The 16,470-nt window shown below is 36.1% G+C and overlaps 1 protein-coding gene across 1 annotated transcript in view; it reads left to right on the top strand.

The window, feature by feature from the left end:
- Positions 1 to 6,199, top strand: part of HACE1 (HECT domain and ankyrin repeat containing E3 ubiquitin protein ligase 1) — a 122,237-nt gene extending 116,038 nt beyond the window's left edge. The window contains exons 22-25 of the mRNA XM_011952877.1: positions 1,901 to 1,999; positions 2,281 to 2,351; positions 5,437 to 5,550; positions 6,090 to 6,199. Coding sequence (XP_011808267.1) covers positions 1,901 to 1,999; positions 2,281 to 2,351; positions 5,437 to 5,550; positions 6,090 to 6,192 — 387 coding nt within the window. The 3' untranslated portion in view covers positions 6,193 to 6,199. The remainder of the gene's footprint in view (positions 1 to 1,900; positions 2,000 to 2,280; positions 2,352 to 5,436; positions 5,551 to 6,089) is intronic.
- Positions 6,200 to 16,470: the final 10,271 nt, after the last annotated feature.

Genomic DNA, 16,470 nt, shown 5'->3' on the forward strand with positions numbered 1-16,470 from the left:
GAGTACCCTCACCTCCAAACTAACTGCCTGTGTTTCCCAGGCTCCAAACCCAATCCAAAGCCAGCTGGCAAGAGAACCAGCAGGCAAAGCAGCCAGTCTGCAGTGCAAAGGAAGCTAGAGAATGTATTTGGGGGTGATCAATGTAGACTAACTAGACTGTCTTCATCTAGGAAGAGGATTCTATAACACTGTTACTAGAAGGACTAAAACACACCCTATACTAGCAGTTCTAAAACTTTTTGGTCTTAGGACCCCTTGCAACAAAAGAGTTTTTGTTTATGTGGGTTATGTCAATCTATATTTACTGCACTTGAAATTAAAACAGAAATGTAAAATATTTTATTCACATAAAATCCATTATTATGTTAATATAGAGAACATTTGAAAAACTAAAATTGCATTTTCTAGAACAAAACAATGGGAAGACTGGTACTGTTTTACAGTTTTGCAAATTTCTTTAATGTCTAGCTTAATAGAAGACAAATGGGCCCTTATAACTGCTTTTGTGTATAATCTGTTTTGATACGTTGTTTGGTTGAAATATATGAAGAAAATCCAACCTTATACAGATAAGTTGGAAAAGGGAGAACCTCATGGACCCACAGAAAAATCTCGGAACCCCTCAAGAGTTCTCAGATGTTGCCTTTTATCAATCTTATCTAAGGTACAAGGTCAGCTATATGTTATGAGTAGTTACTATAGGAGACATGATTTTGAATCACACGGTATCTACATCCCCGTAATAAGAAATCCTGGCTGGGTGCGGTGGTTCACACCTGTAATCCCAGCACTTTGGGAGGCTGAGGTGGGCGGATCACAAGGTCAGGAGATCGAGACCATCCTGGCTAACACGGTGAAACCCCGTCTCTACTAAATATACAAAAAAATTAGCCGGGCGTGGTGGCGGGCGCCTGTAGTCCCAGCTACTCGGAAGGCTGAGGCAGGAGAATGGCGTAAACCCGGGAGGCGGAGCTAGCAGTGAGCCGAGATCGCACCACCGTACTCCGGCCTGAGCAACAGAGCAAGACTCCGTCTCAAAAAAAAATAAAAAGGAAATCCTGATGGATGTTCTGGCTCATCAGTGTGAAGTGTAGGCCAATCATTGCCTCCCCTGTCTATGTAAGCATATCTAACTGTGAAATATGGACTGATTCAGAGAAGTGGACAGGCTCTTTTCATGTCCTCTTTTCCCTTGGAAAACAAAAAGGCAAATACTTTGCCGTTCTTAATTTAATTTTTACTTACATGATTGAGATTTTGTGTCTTTGATTATCTTCCTGTATGAAAGAAACCTATCAAGTCATTAGGAAAATTGCATTTTTTTTTTGACTTTGGAGAAAATTGACTTTAAAGGATCCAAATTATTCCAGAAGAGAATTCCTATAAGGCCTAAATATTTTTTAAAAATCATAACTATTTTTATATTACCTCCTTTTTCCTCATGATAAGGATTTCTTGATGCTTTTCCCCTTGTTTAGTCAAGTATTTATTCAGGTCTTTGTTGTCACTTCCATGTTGAGAATACCGTCTCCTTACAGAAGTTAACAAATTTGCAAAGAGTTGTAAAAATATAAAGTAAATCGAAGATAATGTTCATAAAACTTCTGCACACATAAACTGTTGTTGCATATGTTCACACATAAACATAAACTATAATCTCTTATGTTTTAATGAAGTTGTGTCAATGTGGAAACATCTCCACATCTTACAATATTTGAGATTATCAGCGTCAAGAATTTTCTCTCATGTGATGCTTGTTATTGATGACATGCAGGAACTGTCACAAAAATGTATCAGTTTCATGTGGGATTAGTTTCTAATTAAGGCAAATTTACCATTTAAATGTAATAACTTTTTTCCCTAAAGAAAATTATTGAAATATTTCTCTTCTTCCCCCAAGGAGCTACTGCTTTCTGGCATGCCAGAAATTGATGTGAGTGATTGGATAAAAAATACAGAATACACAAGTGGCTATGAAAGAGAAGATCCAGTTATTCAGGTAAAATTTCTCTAGAGCTTAGAATGAAGTTAAGGTTTGCCGTTTAATTTTGTAAGCTTTTCAGCACTATTGAATGAAAACTTACATTAATTAACAAAGTAAAGTGTTTCCCCAAATTATTCTTGTGGGAACAGTGCCTATGAAAGCTTTGCATGAAATCATTTTTGGTAAACGACTTTCATAGAAAAAAATGTGCTTTATGAAGATTACATACTTCTCTGGTATTGAGAAGTCTGCAGTTGCTGTGAAATATGAGCTAAGTTTTTTGTTGTTGTTGTTAGTGGTTCTGGGAAGTTGTAGAAGACATTACTCAAGAGGAGAGAGTTCTTCTCTTGCAGTTTGTTACTGGCAGGTAAGCAGTAATTTTATGATAATATGGAAATAATGTAATGTATTCTGCTTTTAATGGCTTAGAGATAACTCACATGAGGAGTTATTACTCTGAATTGTCGGTAACTTACCACCCTTTCCACTGTTTTAGATATTAAAGATTTATTTTGGTATTAAAGATAAGACATTTATAGTAGTGATCAATCATGTTTATTTGATATATTAAAAAGGATCGCCAATTAGGACTATTAGTATATTGCACTTTATAATTTGGAAATCTTTTTGCTCTGCAGTTCGGTCAAGGATAGTAGCCAAATGTTTAATATTTGTATATTGCTGGTTTGGTTTAATAGTAAGGCAGTTCAGTTTATCCTGGGTAACTCATACACATACTCTATGTTACGCATACACAACAGTTTTTCTGTAATTCAAAGTAAACTTTAAAGTGTCAAGATTCATGGCCTAAAAATTAATTTGTGGTACCATACTTCTCTGAAAAGTTCACTTTTGAAACCAGTTAAATATAATAGATATTAGAAAACTAGATGATTTAACCATCTTTTAGCTTATATTTCTGAAAGATGTAAAAAAAAAGTCTGATTTTAATTTTGGATAACAGAATTTTATCTTCTATTTATGAAAATGTAGTTTAGTTTTTTTCATTATAAATGTGCATATTTCTCCTAGGAAAGTTAGAAAACAAAGTTAGAATAAGAAAAACCACAGTCCTTCAGCCATAACCATTGTAAACAATTTGATATATTTGCTTCTTTGTTTTTTCTGCATATTTAAAAACCGTAATTGTGAATATATATCTATATAAAATACATATATATAATTTTTTTTTTTGAGACAGTGTCTCACTGTGTCCCTCAGGCTGGAGTGCAGTGGCTTGATCTTGGCTCACTGCAACTTCCGCCCCGTGGGTTCAAGCGATTCTGCTACCTCAGCCTCCCAAGTAGTTGGGAGTACAGGTGCCTGCCACCACGCCTGGCTAATTTTTGTATTTTTTTATTTTTAGTAGAGATGAGGTTTCACCATCTTGGCCAGGCTGGTCTTGAACTCCTGACCTCATGATCCACCCATCTTGGCCTCTCAAAGTGCTAGGATTACAGGCGTGAGCCACCATGCCTGGCCTATAATTTTTAAAATCCAAATTTTTTTAATTTTAAAAGTAGTGTTTAATCATTGTAGAAAATTTGGACAATGGAGAAAATAGGAGAAAATTAAAATCCTTAATGTTAAGTCATCCCACTATTTAGAGATAATGACAATTAACATTTTGCTTTTTTTTTTTTTTTTTTAGTCTTTTTACTTTATAGTTAGAAAAATAGTTGGGGCCACACTATAGATCTAATTTTAAAGAATAAATTAATAGTCTGGGCACGGTACTTCTCTTGCAGTTTGTTACTGGCAAGTAAGCAGTATTTTTATGATAATATGGAAATAATTTAATACATCCTGTTTTTATGGCTTAAAGATAACTAAAATGAGGAATTATTACTCTGAATTGTCAAAAACCCTTTCCACTGTTTCAGGTATTAAAGATTTATTTTGGTATTAAAGATAAGACATTTATAGTAGTGCCTGTAATCCTGGCACTTTGAGAGGCTGAGGCGGTCAGGTCACTTGAGCTCAGGCGTCTGTTTTTTTTGTTGTTGTTGTGGGAATTCTTTATATGTTCTCGATATCAATTTGGTGTCATATTCAATAAATCATTGCCAAATCCGGTGTTATGAAGCTTTTCCTTTACATTTTCTTCTAAGAGTTTTATAGTTTAGCTTTTACATTGAGGTCTTCAATCCATTTTGAGTTAGTTTTTAAGTTACTTAGTGTAAAGTAAGGGTCCAACTTCATTTTCATTGTAGTGAATATTCAGTTTTCCCAACACACTTTGTTGAAAAGACTGTCTTTTCCCCTTTGAATGTTGTTGGTACTCTAGTTGAAAATCATTTCATTATGTATGTGAGGGGTTATTTCTGGCCTCTATTCTATTCTACTAGTTCGTATATCTCTTTACTTGGCAGTATCACACTATTTTGATTACCACAGCTTTGTAATAAGTTTTGAAATCAGGATATGTGAGTCTGCCACCTTTGTTCTTTTTTTTCTAGACTGTTTAGGCTATTTGAGGTTCAACTTTGTTTTTAGGTGAACTAAACTGTGCTTTATTTTATAAATCATATTTTTAAGAAAGTATTTTAAATTATTCAGATGTTTGCAAGTATATATTTAGTAATTTATACACTAAATGTTCCTTTGTCATTATTCTAATTTATCCAAAAAGCACTACAGCACCTCATTTTAAAAGCAATAGAATGTTTTTTAGTATCAGTTTAATCGTGATACATACACAGGCTAACTTTAGAAGAAATATTAATTTTATTTTCGATGTATATAGAACTTGAGAAGTTGTAATTACATCCTCTACAGTCATGTACCCAAGATTAAATTTTCTACTGATGTGTTATGCATTATATGTTAGCCTTCCTGTGGCCTCTTTATGTTAGGTGATGTTTGAAAAATATGTTTGATATTCTGAATATCAAATCAAAGAGGAACATAAAGAATTTTTCAGTTTTTCCACTATGAAAAACAAAAAAAAAAACCTTTAGGGCCTAGATATTTTTCACAAACAAGGAAATCATTTGGATTACATGTCAGAGCATTTATTGCTTGAATTAATCAATCAAATATTAATGTATTAACAATTTAATGAATGTCTACTCCAGGCATTTTGCTAGCCCCAGGGATATAGATGTAAATATGACTTGTTTGGGCCCTCAAATAAGCCCCACTTCAATAGAGAGCCACACGAAAGCAAATAATTGTAAATGTAGCATGCTAAATGCAATATTGAGGTATGTGCTGTGGCCAGTTGCAAGCGTAGTGTAGCTATGGAAATGTGGAGGGGTGTCTCCATGGAAGCTTGCTAACTAATCACAAAGCAATTTACAGTAATGAGTTGGGGTTTTGTAGACTAAAAAATGTCATGTTGTCATTGTCCTAGAGTTGGATATATTTCTACCCTAACTTAGAACTTGAAATTTATCTGTCACGAATATCTTTCTTTCATGATTACAATGTATTAAGATACAAACTCTTAGTTCCAGGGTCCCACATGGTGGGTTTGCTAATATCATGGGTGGAAGTGGATTGCAAAACTTTACAATCGCTGCTGTGCCATATACTCCAAATCTTTTACCAACTTCAAGCACATGGTATGTTGAATTGGTTTATTTAAATGCTTTACAAATTGTTTTGATTAACTTTGAATGATCAGAGGTCTAACTGTTGCTGCATTGAGAGGAAAACCTCAGCTGTGATCTCTCTCTAGGATTTTGGAATCATTGATAACTAATTATGTAGTTTTTTGTGCCCCTGTGTTTGGGAGGGAAAATGTTTGAGGAAACCCTGATTCCCTACAATTTAATTGACTATAGTTCAAGTATCACCGAAGTTACACTATCATAAGTAGCACTGAGTTACACACCATCACTTCAAACTACATTGCCCTATTGCTTATTTATTTTAAGCTGAAAAGAACTTACTTTCTTCCACTGCATTTGCATGCTGAAAGAAACTGCAATGCAGCAGATTTTTTTCTTCTTTTTAAATACCACTTTAGGGTTTTTCCATTTGAATGCAAATTTGAGAGGATGGTTTTATGTTAATTTTGAGTGGTGTTTTCACTTCTAGACAAAACAATCAGAAATTTTATAGATTTCCTGTTTAATGGTGGTGTATTTTTCTTTTAAAGCATCAACATGCTCAAGTTACCTGAATACCCAAGTAAAGAAATACTCAAGGACAGACTTCTTGTGGCACTACATTGTGGCAGCTATGGTTACACAATGGCATGATGAAGTCAGAATGGCAGAAGTAATTTGGGAAAATGTCAACAAAAAAGCAGCCTAAATGCAACCCATAGGCAGGGCTGATGCTTCAAATTTATAAAAGATCATCAGGTTTTCTGTTTCTGTCTTTTCCCTTTTATGTTTTCTCTGTTTGTGATACAATTAGAAAATATAAAATCACAGTAGATTTTATTTTTTAAAATGCTAATTGAAAGTAGTAGAGACTGTCCTTTTTCGTAATTAATTTTTTCCAAGATTGTATTAAGGCAAAATCTGATTCTACATTCCACCTCTGCTGTGTAACTGTCTTGTTAAAAGGAGGTTTTCTCCTAATTTCTGATGTATTATATGAGGTCATCCAGCTGGTATGTTCTTTTGCATGTAAAGTGCCATTTATATTTTAGAAAACTATTGTATAGAATGGATTAATTTAGATTGTCTATAAAGTCACAAATATGTATTTTCCCACAGTGTATTCTATATTGCAATGATTTTTTTAGCATTTTAATATTTTAATACACATTGTAAAATTTAGACTGATACTAACAGTTGAAATGACATCTGATTTATATATTAAAGCTTACACTATATTGTATGAATTATTTGCATCTTTCAGTGGCCAGTTTTCCATATGTACATATTATGTCTCAATGTTTTTCTTATGCCTCATTTTAATTTATAATGAAGGTAAAATTAAAATGTATTTTACTACAGTTATTTTCATTACTTTTATCTGTGAGCTTTGACACATCTGAAAAAGTAATCTGATGTGCAAATTATAATTTAAATATGTTAATTTTTTTACTTCTTAAATTTGCTTTTCGTCATTAGATTGTCAAGTTCACGTGATATGTGCCTAATATCACTTGGGTGTTGGGTTTTTGAATTTTTGGGTAATAATTTTTATTTTGAAAAGACAGACTTGAATAGTTACAGCATATGTTTGAACAGGAAGTAGGAACATGTATACATGAAGAAATGCTAACGGAAGGATTTGTAATGCTTAGGATCTTCCCTTGGAAACTAAAAATAGTATATTAATGACATTACTGTTTGTAGAATGACATATGCAGATTTTCTCATAAGCAGTCATGTTTGTCAGTAATGTTTGAGAGACATGTAAGTTGAAAGTTTTGCTAAATTATAAAGCTCCTTTAATACATTGGTTTTGGTTCTCTTGTCTTTTCTAAATGTTAACAAAATGTATCTTAACAGATTACATGAAATTTAGGAATTATTTAAAATTTACCATTAGCTCTAAAATTAAGATTCAGATGCTTTATTTATAGTAACTGAAGCTAATAATGTTTTATGTTTTGATTTTTTGAAATTTAATTGTAGAAGTCACTGCCTTCTGAGTTTTCAAATAGATAACCACCTTTAATATTATATTGCTTATAATACTAATGTTTACAGATATGTTTCTGTTTATAACCATACGATACATTGACTCTGTCATATTAGTTTTTTTGCAAGTAGTTATGTAAAAGAGATAGATAATAAAATATTAAATAACTGAGTGTGGTGGCTTATGTCTGTAATCTCAGCGTTTTGAGAGGCTGAGGTGGGAGAATTGCTTAAACCCAGGAGTTCAAGACCAGCCTAGACAATGTAAGAAGCCCCATCTCTACAAAAAATAAAAATAAGCTGGACATGGTGGCATATGCCTGTGGTCGGAAGGCTAGGTGCGAGATCGCTTGAGCCCAGGAGGTCAGGGCTGTGATGAGCCATGATTGTGTGACTGCACTCCAGCCTGTAAGACTGTCTCAAAAAAAAAAAAAATATATATATATATACACACACACACACACACACACATATATATATATATATACACACACACACACACACACACGTAAGTATTTTAACCATGAATTTGAATAGTTTAAAATATAGATCTGGTTATTTCAGGATTTATTTTTTCACATTTTTAAGAGTGTAGTTAATATAAAGAGATTTTACAAAGATTAAAAATACTATTTAGAGGTAGCATCTTTCTAATTTACTCCATTCTCACAATTTCTTCTGTATATGTAGATGGATATGTTGAATGCAAGGTAGTATGGAAAAATGATTAGATTTTCACCTTTGGGAAAACCAAGATTATATTAATAGGAAAATGACTCAATTCTTAAAACATGGTAGTTTCATATAAGGAAGAAAACAGAAATAAAACACTCGAAAAGAATATAATATAGGGAATGTACAGGAAACTGATTAATGAAAATATCTGAACGGAGTAGATTAAGTTATCCGAATAGTTTGAGGGGATAGTTATTAACCACATAGTTAATAAAATCCATTTTCGAGTTAACCCCAAAACAAAATGTAATAGAAGGAGATCCCAGCTTGGAAATAATCTGCTGAACACAGCCTCTACTGTTCAGGCAGTCTTTTGCGTATCGGGGAAACGCAAGCTTTAAAGGGTAGGTCACAAGTTGGAGGCCCAGTAGATGATTCCTACTCACATGTTTTGTTTGTCATACTGTCTGTAAAATTTTGAATGAGTTACCAACATTTTACAAAACCTGAAGATTTCTTGCAGAAGTCAGGAGTTTTGGGTCCTTTTGAGCAATGAGACAATTTGACAATATTGGGTGCGTGGGTGCGTATTCCTACAAGCATTTTTAGTACTCTGGAACTGAGTAAATGCTGCTGCTTTGAATAACTAAATGCCCTATCCAGCTTGCCATTTCCCCTTCTCTCTCTCTCCCCTCTATTTTCTCCCCTGTTGTTTTTGTTTTGTTTTGTTTTGTGTGTACTCTATTGCCCAGGCTGGAGTGCAGTGGCATGATTTTGGCTGACTGCAACCTCCACCTCCTAGGTTCAAGTGATTCTCGCTCCTCAGCCTCCCGAGTAGCTGGGATTTTAGGCATGCACCATCACACCCGACTAATTTTTGTTTTTAGTAAAGACGAGGTTTCAGCTTGTTGGTCCGGCTGGTCTTGAACCCCTAAGGACCTCAAATGATCCGCCCGCCTCAGCCTCCCAAAGTGCTGGGATTATGCCACCGGGCCCAACCAGTTTGCCATTTTCTTAGCCCAGCATGCTTCACGACTCTATGTTATCTTCCTGGCCATTGAAAGCATTGGAGTCTGCTTTAAAGAATCTATCTTTATCAGAAATGTTCCCTTGGATTGTAAATGGGTACAGATTGTTTGGAAGACAATTTGGTAGCACCACCAGATTTTTTCAATGTACGCATAGTCTTCGACACAAAATTCTAAGAATTTCTATCTTAGGGATCCACTTGTTCATATGTATAAGGATATTTGTCCAATAATACTGAAGCTTTGTTTATGATAGAGGAAAACAGAATAACTTCAGTGTCTATCGGTAGGGGGCTGACTAATAATGTGTCACGATCATAGAATAGAATACTAATTAGTATGTACAAAGAATGAAATGGATCAATACATACTGATATGTAAATGTTTCTAAGGTATGAGTGAAATAAAGCATATAGAAGAATGACTAATGTGAAATAAAATATATATGGGATTATGGGCAACAAATATTTCTCAGGAGGTGAATAAAAGGCTTGCTCTATCTGGGAATGAGTTGTATAGTGGGATGGACTTTTCCCGCTTCATAACTCTTTTTTCCCTGTTTCCTAAATCATATACCTGTGTTATTTTCTGTATTTTATATATATATATATATGTTTATATATATATATAAACACTATCTTTAATCCAGAAAAGAAGTATCATTAATAGGTTTTTTGAATCTATAAAGTGCCATAAACAGTATTTTATGTAGTGATAAACAGTATTTTCATAATCACAAAACTTACAATTTTGTTTAATGTGTTTAATTTAAAACAAGTTTAGTTAAACTCTTTGTAAACAATTAAAAAAAAAAAAAAAAGGAATGCTCTCTTGCCCACAAAGTTGTTTCCACATTGCCTGATAATTAGCACTGTTTTTGACTCTCTATAATTCTACCAATTAGAGATTTATGACTTCTCTTCCTTAACTTTTTTAAATAACAAAAGGGGTACTTAATATGGGAACATCTGCAAAGCATAGATTAGTGTACTAACTGGTAAAAAGCAATAAATTATAATTCTACTACCCAACAATTGTGTTATTTTTCTTCCATAGCAATTCATTTTTTACACAGTTGAGTTCATAAAGAATATACCACTTAGTATCTTCTTTATTTACTTAGCATTTTGTTTTAAACATTTTTCATGTCATTAAGACATTTTTAATTTAAAAAAATGCTTTATCTAGAGATGGAGATCTCTCTATATGTTGCCCAGACTGGACTCAAACTCCTGGGCTCAAGTGATCCTCCTACGTCAGCCTTCCTAGTGGTTGGGACTGCAGCTGCATGCTACTGTGCCTGGCTTGTTTGTAAACATTTTGTGGAATGGTGGCATAATGTTCTGTTGTATGGATGCATTCTAATTTACTTGACCATGTCTCTAAAATTAACATTTAGATTTCTAATATTGTTGCTTTTATAAATAACAGGTAGCCTCTCTAAAAACTGCTTATAGTCTAGGAGGGATAATATTGTCTGAGTTATTTGTTGAAATGTCCATCATTTGCTCTGTGGTCATAGAATTACTACTTGAAGGCTCAAGAAAGGGGTATTGAAAGGAGGAACCCTTTGGTAGTAGGACAGCAGCACAGTTAGGGCTAAGTGCCCTACCAGAGTGTAAGAAGAAATTATTAAGGGAGCCAAAGCTGTGTGATGAACGTAAATTATTTTAATCATTGCCTACCTCCAGTCTCCTACCCAAGAACAGGGGAGGTAACTCATCTTTATGACACAAGCCCCATTCACAGGACTCAGCACTTGAGCCCTTGCTATTATAATATATTGTATAGTTCAGCGATGTCAAGGATCATTTATGCTCTTGTGAGCTGAACTAGGAACTTAGCTTCACTTATAATGTTTCCAAAACTTAGACTTACAAGCTTTTGGGGTGCAACCCTTTTGTCAATTGGAGAGTGTGTAATAGCTGTCTTTATGAATAGGTGCTTAGCTAATAATGAAAATTCGAGGCCAGGTACAGTGGCTCACGCCTGTAATCCTGGCATTTTGGGAGACCAAGGCAGGAGGATTCCTGAAGGCCAGGAGTTTGAGACCAGCCTGGGCAACATAGTGAGACCCCTGTCTATAAAAAATATAGATAAAAATTTGGTTATTTTTACCACAATTTAAGGTACATCAGTGTGTATCAGTAGTCAAGATTTTTTTCATGTGAAACATGTTTCTCTGTTCTGCACTTACGCAGTTCTTAGGCAACAAAATTCACTTTTAAGGTTAACAATAGCAACAGAAATTCCAGTGTTATGATTTGTTTTAAGCTATTTTAATGTGAGCAGATTTCTGTTAGAATGTCCTTGGTAAAAGTCTTAGGTACTGAGTTTTTGTAACCTGCCTACTGGTCTGGTGTAAATTGGCACATTCTTATTTCTTCAATTTATAATTAGTCCCTTCATTTTACAGGTGAGAAAATTGGAGACCCAGAGAGGTGGTGACTTGTGCAAGGTTTCCGGGATACTTGTTAACCAAATGAGAATTTAAAACTTAGACTTTCTGATTCTTAGTCCACTAGGTTTTCTGTTATTCCATGCTGTCTTTTTATGACATAACTGCATTATAAAAAGACTTTTAGAGAAACATCTGCAACCTATTAATAGTCATGTATGACAAGCCTGTTGAGAAACTACAACTTAATAAGCTGATACTTAAGAGTGATTAATAGGACTGTATTTCTTCTCTCTCACTGTGCCACAACAAGCTAGGGCGGGTATTTTATCATCGCAAAATGAGAAAGAACAGATGTATTGTCAGATCATAGATCATGGGTAGTTACTAACTTTTGTTATCTTTATAAAGATGTTCAATTTCAAGCATACTTGGTGCTTCAAAATATATTGTGCATCTAATGTTGCAAAACCATTAAACTATAAACTGAGAATCTAATGACTATTACTATATGTAGTACTTGTGTGAGTGAATCGAGTCTGTTTGACTGAAATGGGGGAAAGTGGTCCTGAGTGGTTGCTGGATATATAGTTAGTGCAGAAAACTTTTCAAATCAACAAATTCCATTTAGTGCCTCCCATGTACTTAACCCTGGTTTAGGGACTGTGACCCAGTCTCTAAAGGAAATAAAATTCACTTGGGTAGGTGAAAAGTATATTTGAAACAGTTTTAAAAACTATGCAGCATAGCACATGTTTAGGTGTTTAAAATCCAGCTACAGAAACATTGGTGCGGGGGAAGAAGGGCTTGATGTAAACTCTGTGTCCAGTGCAGCTTCAGATATCTGGCTTAAGTGAATTACTACATTATTCTTTAGAGAGAAATAGGTTGATCAACCTGTTGATTGAGCAAATAACTGAAAAGGGTAAAAAATGATAACCATAGTAAAATAAGGCTAATGCGTGGCAGTCATTCATAAAATTGTTCTCAAAATTTTCATTGGTGAATTATTAGCTTGCTCAGTTCTAGCTTCTGGTCATTCCTTGAGAATTCGATATCCTGGTGGTTTTCATGATTTGGAGACTGTTACGTGTTCATATAGCAATCATATTTGGAGATGGCTCTGCATTTTTCTCAGAAGATGGGCAAAATCTTGTTCTTTGAAAGAAGCTTATTGTAGGAGTGGGGAGGAGTAATTAAAATGGTGTGTGTACAGTATTACTTTATATAGTATTTCCATTTTCCTGATATCTAGGAATAGAGAAAGAATAAATTGGGATTCAAATTCCAAGATTCTATATACAGTGGCCTCTACATCTTCACTTGGATGTTTTTTAGGAATCTCAAACTTTAAATGTGTCCAGAGAGGAGCTCTTGTTTCCATGTGGTCAGCTGTCGTCTGTCACCCCATCCCAATCTTTCCTGTCTCAGCAAATGGGTACCACTTAATTGCTCTAGCGAAAAACCGAGATCATGACATCTTCTAATCCCAATCTTTCCTGTCTCAGCAAATGGGTACCACTTAATTGCTCTAGCGAAAAACCGAGATCATGACATCTTCTCTTCCTCTCATCTAGTACGTCCAACCCATCACCAAGTCTTATTGAACTTACCTGTCTAGTATATATTCTAAATTAGCCAACCTTTATTACCCTTGTCCAGGCCACCCACCTTCAGTTCCTCAGACTGCAGTAGTCTAACACAAAAGAAGGCAATGAAGCAGCATCCCTAGGAGCACAGACTGAGGGGCTAGACTCCCTGGATTTGAACTCCAGCTTTGACACTGTTAGCTGTTGTCAAGGGCTCAGCTGAGCTGGGAGAGAGATGAGCTGTTAGATGTTGGAGTAGCCAATTAAAGCAAGCCAAAAATGAAAGAATTAAGTCTTAAGTCACTGTGATGGGATAAGCAAGAGGCTAAAACAGGAGAAGGCACCGACTTCCTTTTCCATTTCCCCCAAGGAGCTGTGCACTGGTTGAGGATTAGGTAGATAAGTACAGACGTGGGGTCATCTCATCGCTGAAGGAGCCCCTATAGTTTTATGGACTCTGGGGTTGTGGACAGTGAATGACAAGTTGGGTAGGAGGGTGAAAGGGGAGAGCTGGGAGTTGAAAACTACTGGGGACTGAGTCAAAGTGGGGAAAAGTGTTTTCAAGCCTCCCCCACCCTCACTCCCCTCCCCTCCCCTCCCCTCCCCTTTTGTTTGAGACGGAGTCCCACTCTGTTGCCCAGGCTGGAGTGCATTGGGGCAATCTGGGCTCACTGAAAGCTCCGCCTCCCGGGTTCAAGAGTTTCTCCTGCCTTGGCATCTCCAGTGGCTGGGATTACAGGCACTTGCCACTACACTTGGCTAATTTTTTATTTTTAGTAGAGACAAGGTTCAAACTCCTGACCTCCGTTGATCTGCCTCATTGGCCTCCCAAAGTGCTGGGATTACAGGCGTGAACCACCGCACCCAGCCCAAGATTTCCCCTTCTTAAGGAGGCTTTGACAGAGAAGAAGATCTTTGCCCAAGGCCTCAGATAAACTTAGGAATGAAGGTGCCTGGGCTAGTAATGCAAATATGTTGTATAAGAGCATCGCTGGGCTGGGTGCGGTGGCTCACGCCTGTAATCCCAGCACTTTGGGAGGCCGAGGCAGGCGGATCACCTGAGGTCAGGAGTTCTAGACGAGTCTGGCTAACATAGTGAAAACCCATTTCTACTAAAAAAAAAAAATTAGTCGGGCGTGGTGGCATGGGCTTGTAATCCTAGCTACTCAGGAGGCTGAGGCAGGAGAATCGTTTGAACCCAGGAGGCGGAGGTTGCAGTGAGCCAAGATCTCACCATTGCACTCCAGCTTGGGCAATAAGAGTGAAACTCCGTCTCGGGGGAGGGCGGGGGGCGGGGGAGGAAAGAGCGTGGCTGCCCAGGAATTTCTGAGTTTGACTGCAGCTCCCTCCAAAGACTGCAGTGTATTTGCTGCACCAAGTTCATATCCGCAGGTTCCACAGGGCCCACGGAAGAACTCGAGTATTCACAGATTTTGGTATCCTTGGGGTCCTGGAATCAATCCCCCACAGATACCGTGTGTAACAGAATACTATTCAGCAATAAAAACATACAGGCAACAACATAAAAGAACCTCAAAAGCAAGACACAAAAGACGACATACTCTATGACGTTTTATAAAAGGCCAAATTACTGGAACAAAAACCAGATCAGTTGTCATCAGGGGCTCAAGATTAGGGAAGTATTTTACGAAAGGACACAGGGGACTTTTTAGAATGATGAAAATGTTCTATGTCTGGATTGTTGTACTGGTCACATGGCTGTGTGCATTTGTAAAAAGACATCAAACTAAACTTTAAAAAGGTAAAGGTGGTCGGGCACGGTGGCCCACGCCTGTAATCTCAACACTCTGGGAGGCTGAGGCGGGCGGATCATGAGGTTAGGAGATCAAGACCATCCTGGCTAACACGGAGAAACCTAGTCTCTACTAAAAAAAGCAAAAAATTCGGGCGTCGTGGTGGGTGCCTGTAGTCCCAGCTCCTCGGGAGGCTGAGGCAGGAGAATGGTGTGAACCCGGGAGGCGGAGCTTGCAGTGAGCCCAGATCACACCACTGCACTCCAGCCTGGGCAACAGAGTGAGACTCTGTAAAAAAAAAAAAAAAAAGAAAAAGAAAAAGAAAAATTTATTTACTCAATTCACAGAAAAGGCCTGGAAGTTTCAGAGGTATACAGAGGGAAAACGTGAGCCATAAGCTAGAAAAGAAAGTTTGTTATTTCTGTGCATAAAATATTAACACCTTGTTAATGAAATTATTAAGTAAAGCAATCTCTTTAAGAAATGAGACCTACACACATATAATCAATTGATTTTAAACATGTTCATTACCTCCCAAAGTTTCCTGCCGTCTCTTTATTATTACTTTTATTTTTTGTGGTAAGAATACTTATCCTAAGTTCTACCCTCTAATCAAATATAAGCATACATAGGATACTGTTAGCTATAGACACTACGTTGTCTGGTAGATCTCCAGAACTTATTTATCTTGCATAACTGGAACTTTGTACCTTTTGACCATGATTTCCACATGCCCCCACCCCTGTGTTAGTGCTTTTTTTGTCCTATGTCAGAAATCTTTTTAAAAAAACATTTAGTCATGAAGATGTTTTCCAATATTATCTTCTAAAACATTTTTGGTTTTCCCATCTAGATCTGTAATCCACCTGGAATAGGTATTTTTATATCTTTTGTGAGGCAGGATCATGTTTCCTGTCTATTGATTGATCGATCTGTCATCTGTTTAGTGTCCATCTGTGCACGGGTCTGCTTCTATTGTGCTGCATTGGTCTATTGTTCTTGCACAGTCTCTTAATTACCATAGCTACATAAGTAAGTCTAGACATCTAGTAGTACAGATGCTCTTGTCTTCTTTTTCTTTCTGGGATCTTCTTGACTTTTTGCATTTCTATAGAAATTTTAGAATCAGCTTGCAAAATTTTACAAATGATCCTCTTTTACAGTGAGACTTACAAAACATTTAACAGCCAATTCAAGTTATTCTATAAAAGAGGGGATGTAGAAAAGTGCTGACTCATTTTATGAGGCTAGGGCAATTCTGATTCAAATTTCAATAGGATAATTTTTTAAAACTACACGCTTATTATACTTAGAGATATGCATATGAAAATTCTAGTGAAATATTGGCTAATTGAATCCAAGAATGATGAATTAGGTTTGAGTTCAGAAGTATATGATGGTTCAGCATTGGAGAATCAGTGTAGTCTGTTATTAATACATTTTTGGAATAGGGAGAAAAATCCTATGATTACATCAATTGCTGTAGAAATAAA

The sequence above is a fragment of the Colobus angolensis genome, unplaced genomic scaffold (assembly GCF_000951035.1).
Source record: "Colobus angolensis palliatus isolate OR3802 unplaced genomic scaffold, Cang.pa_1.0 Scaffold35, whole genome shotgun sequence".
Lineage (NCBI taxonomy): Eukaryota > Metazoa > Chordata > Mammalia > Primates > Cercopithecidae > Colobus > Colobus angolensis.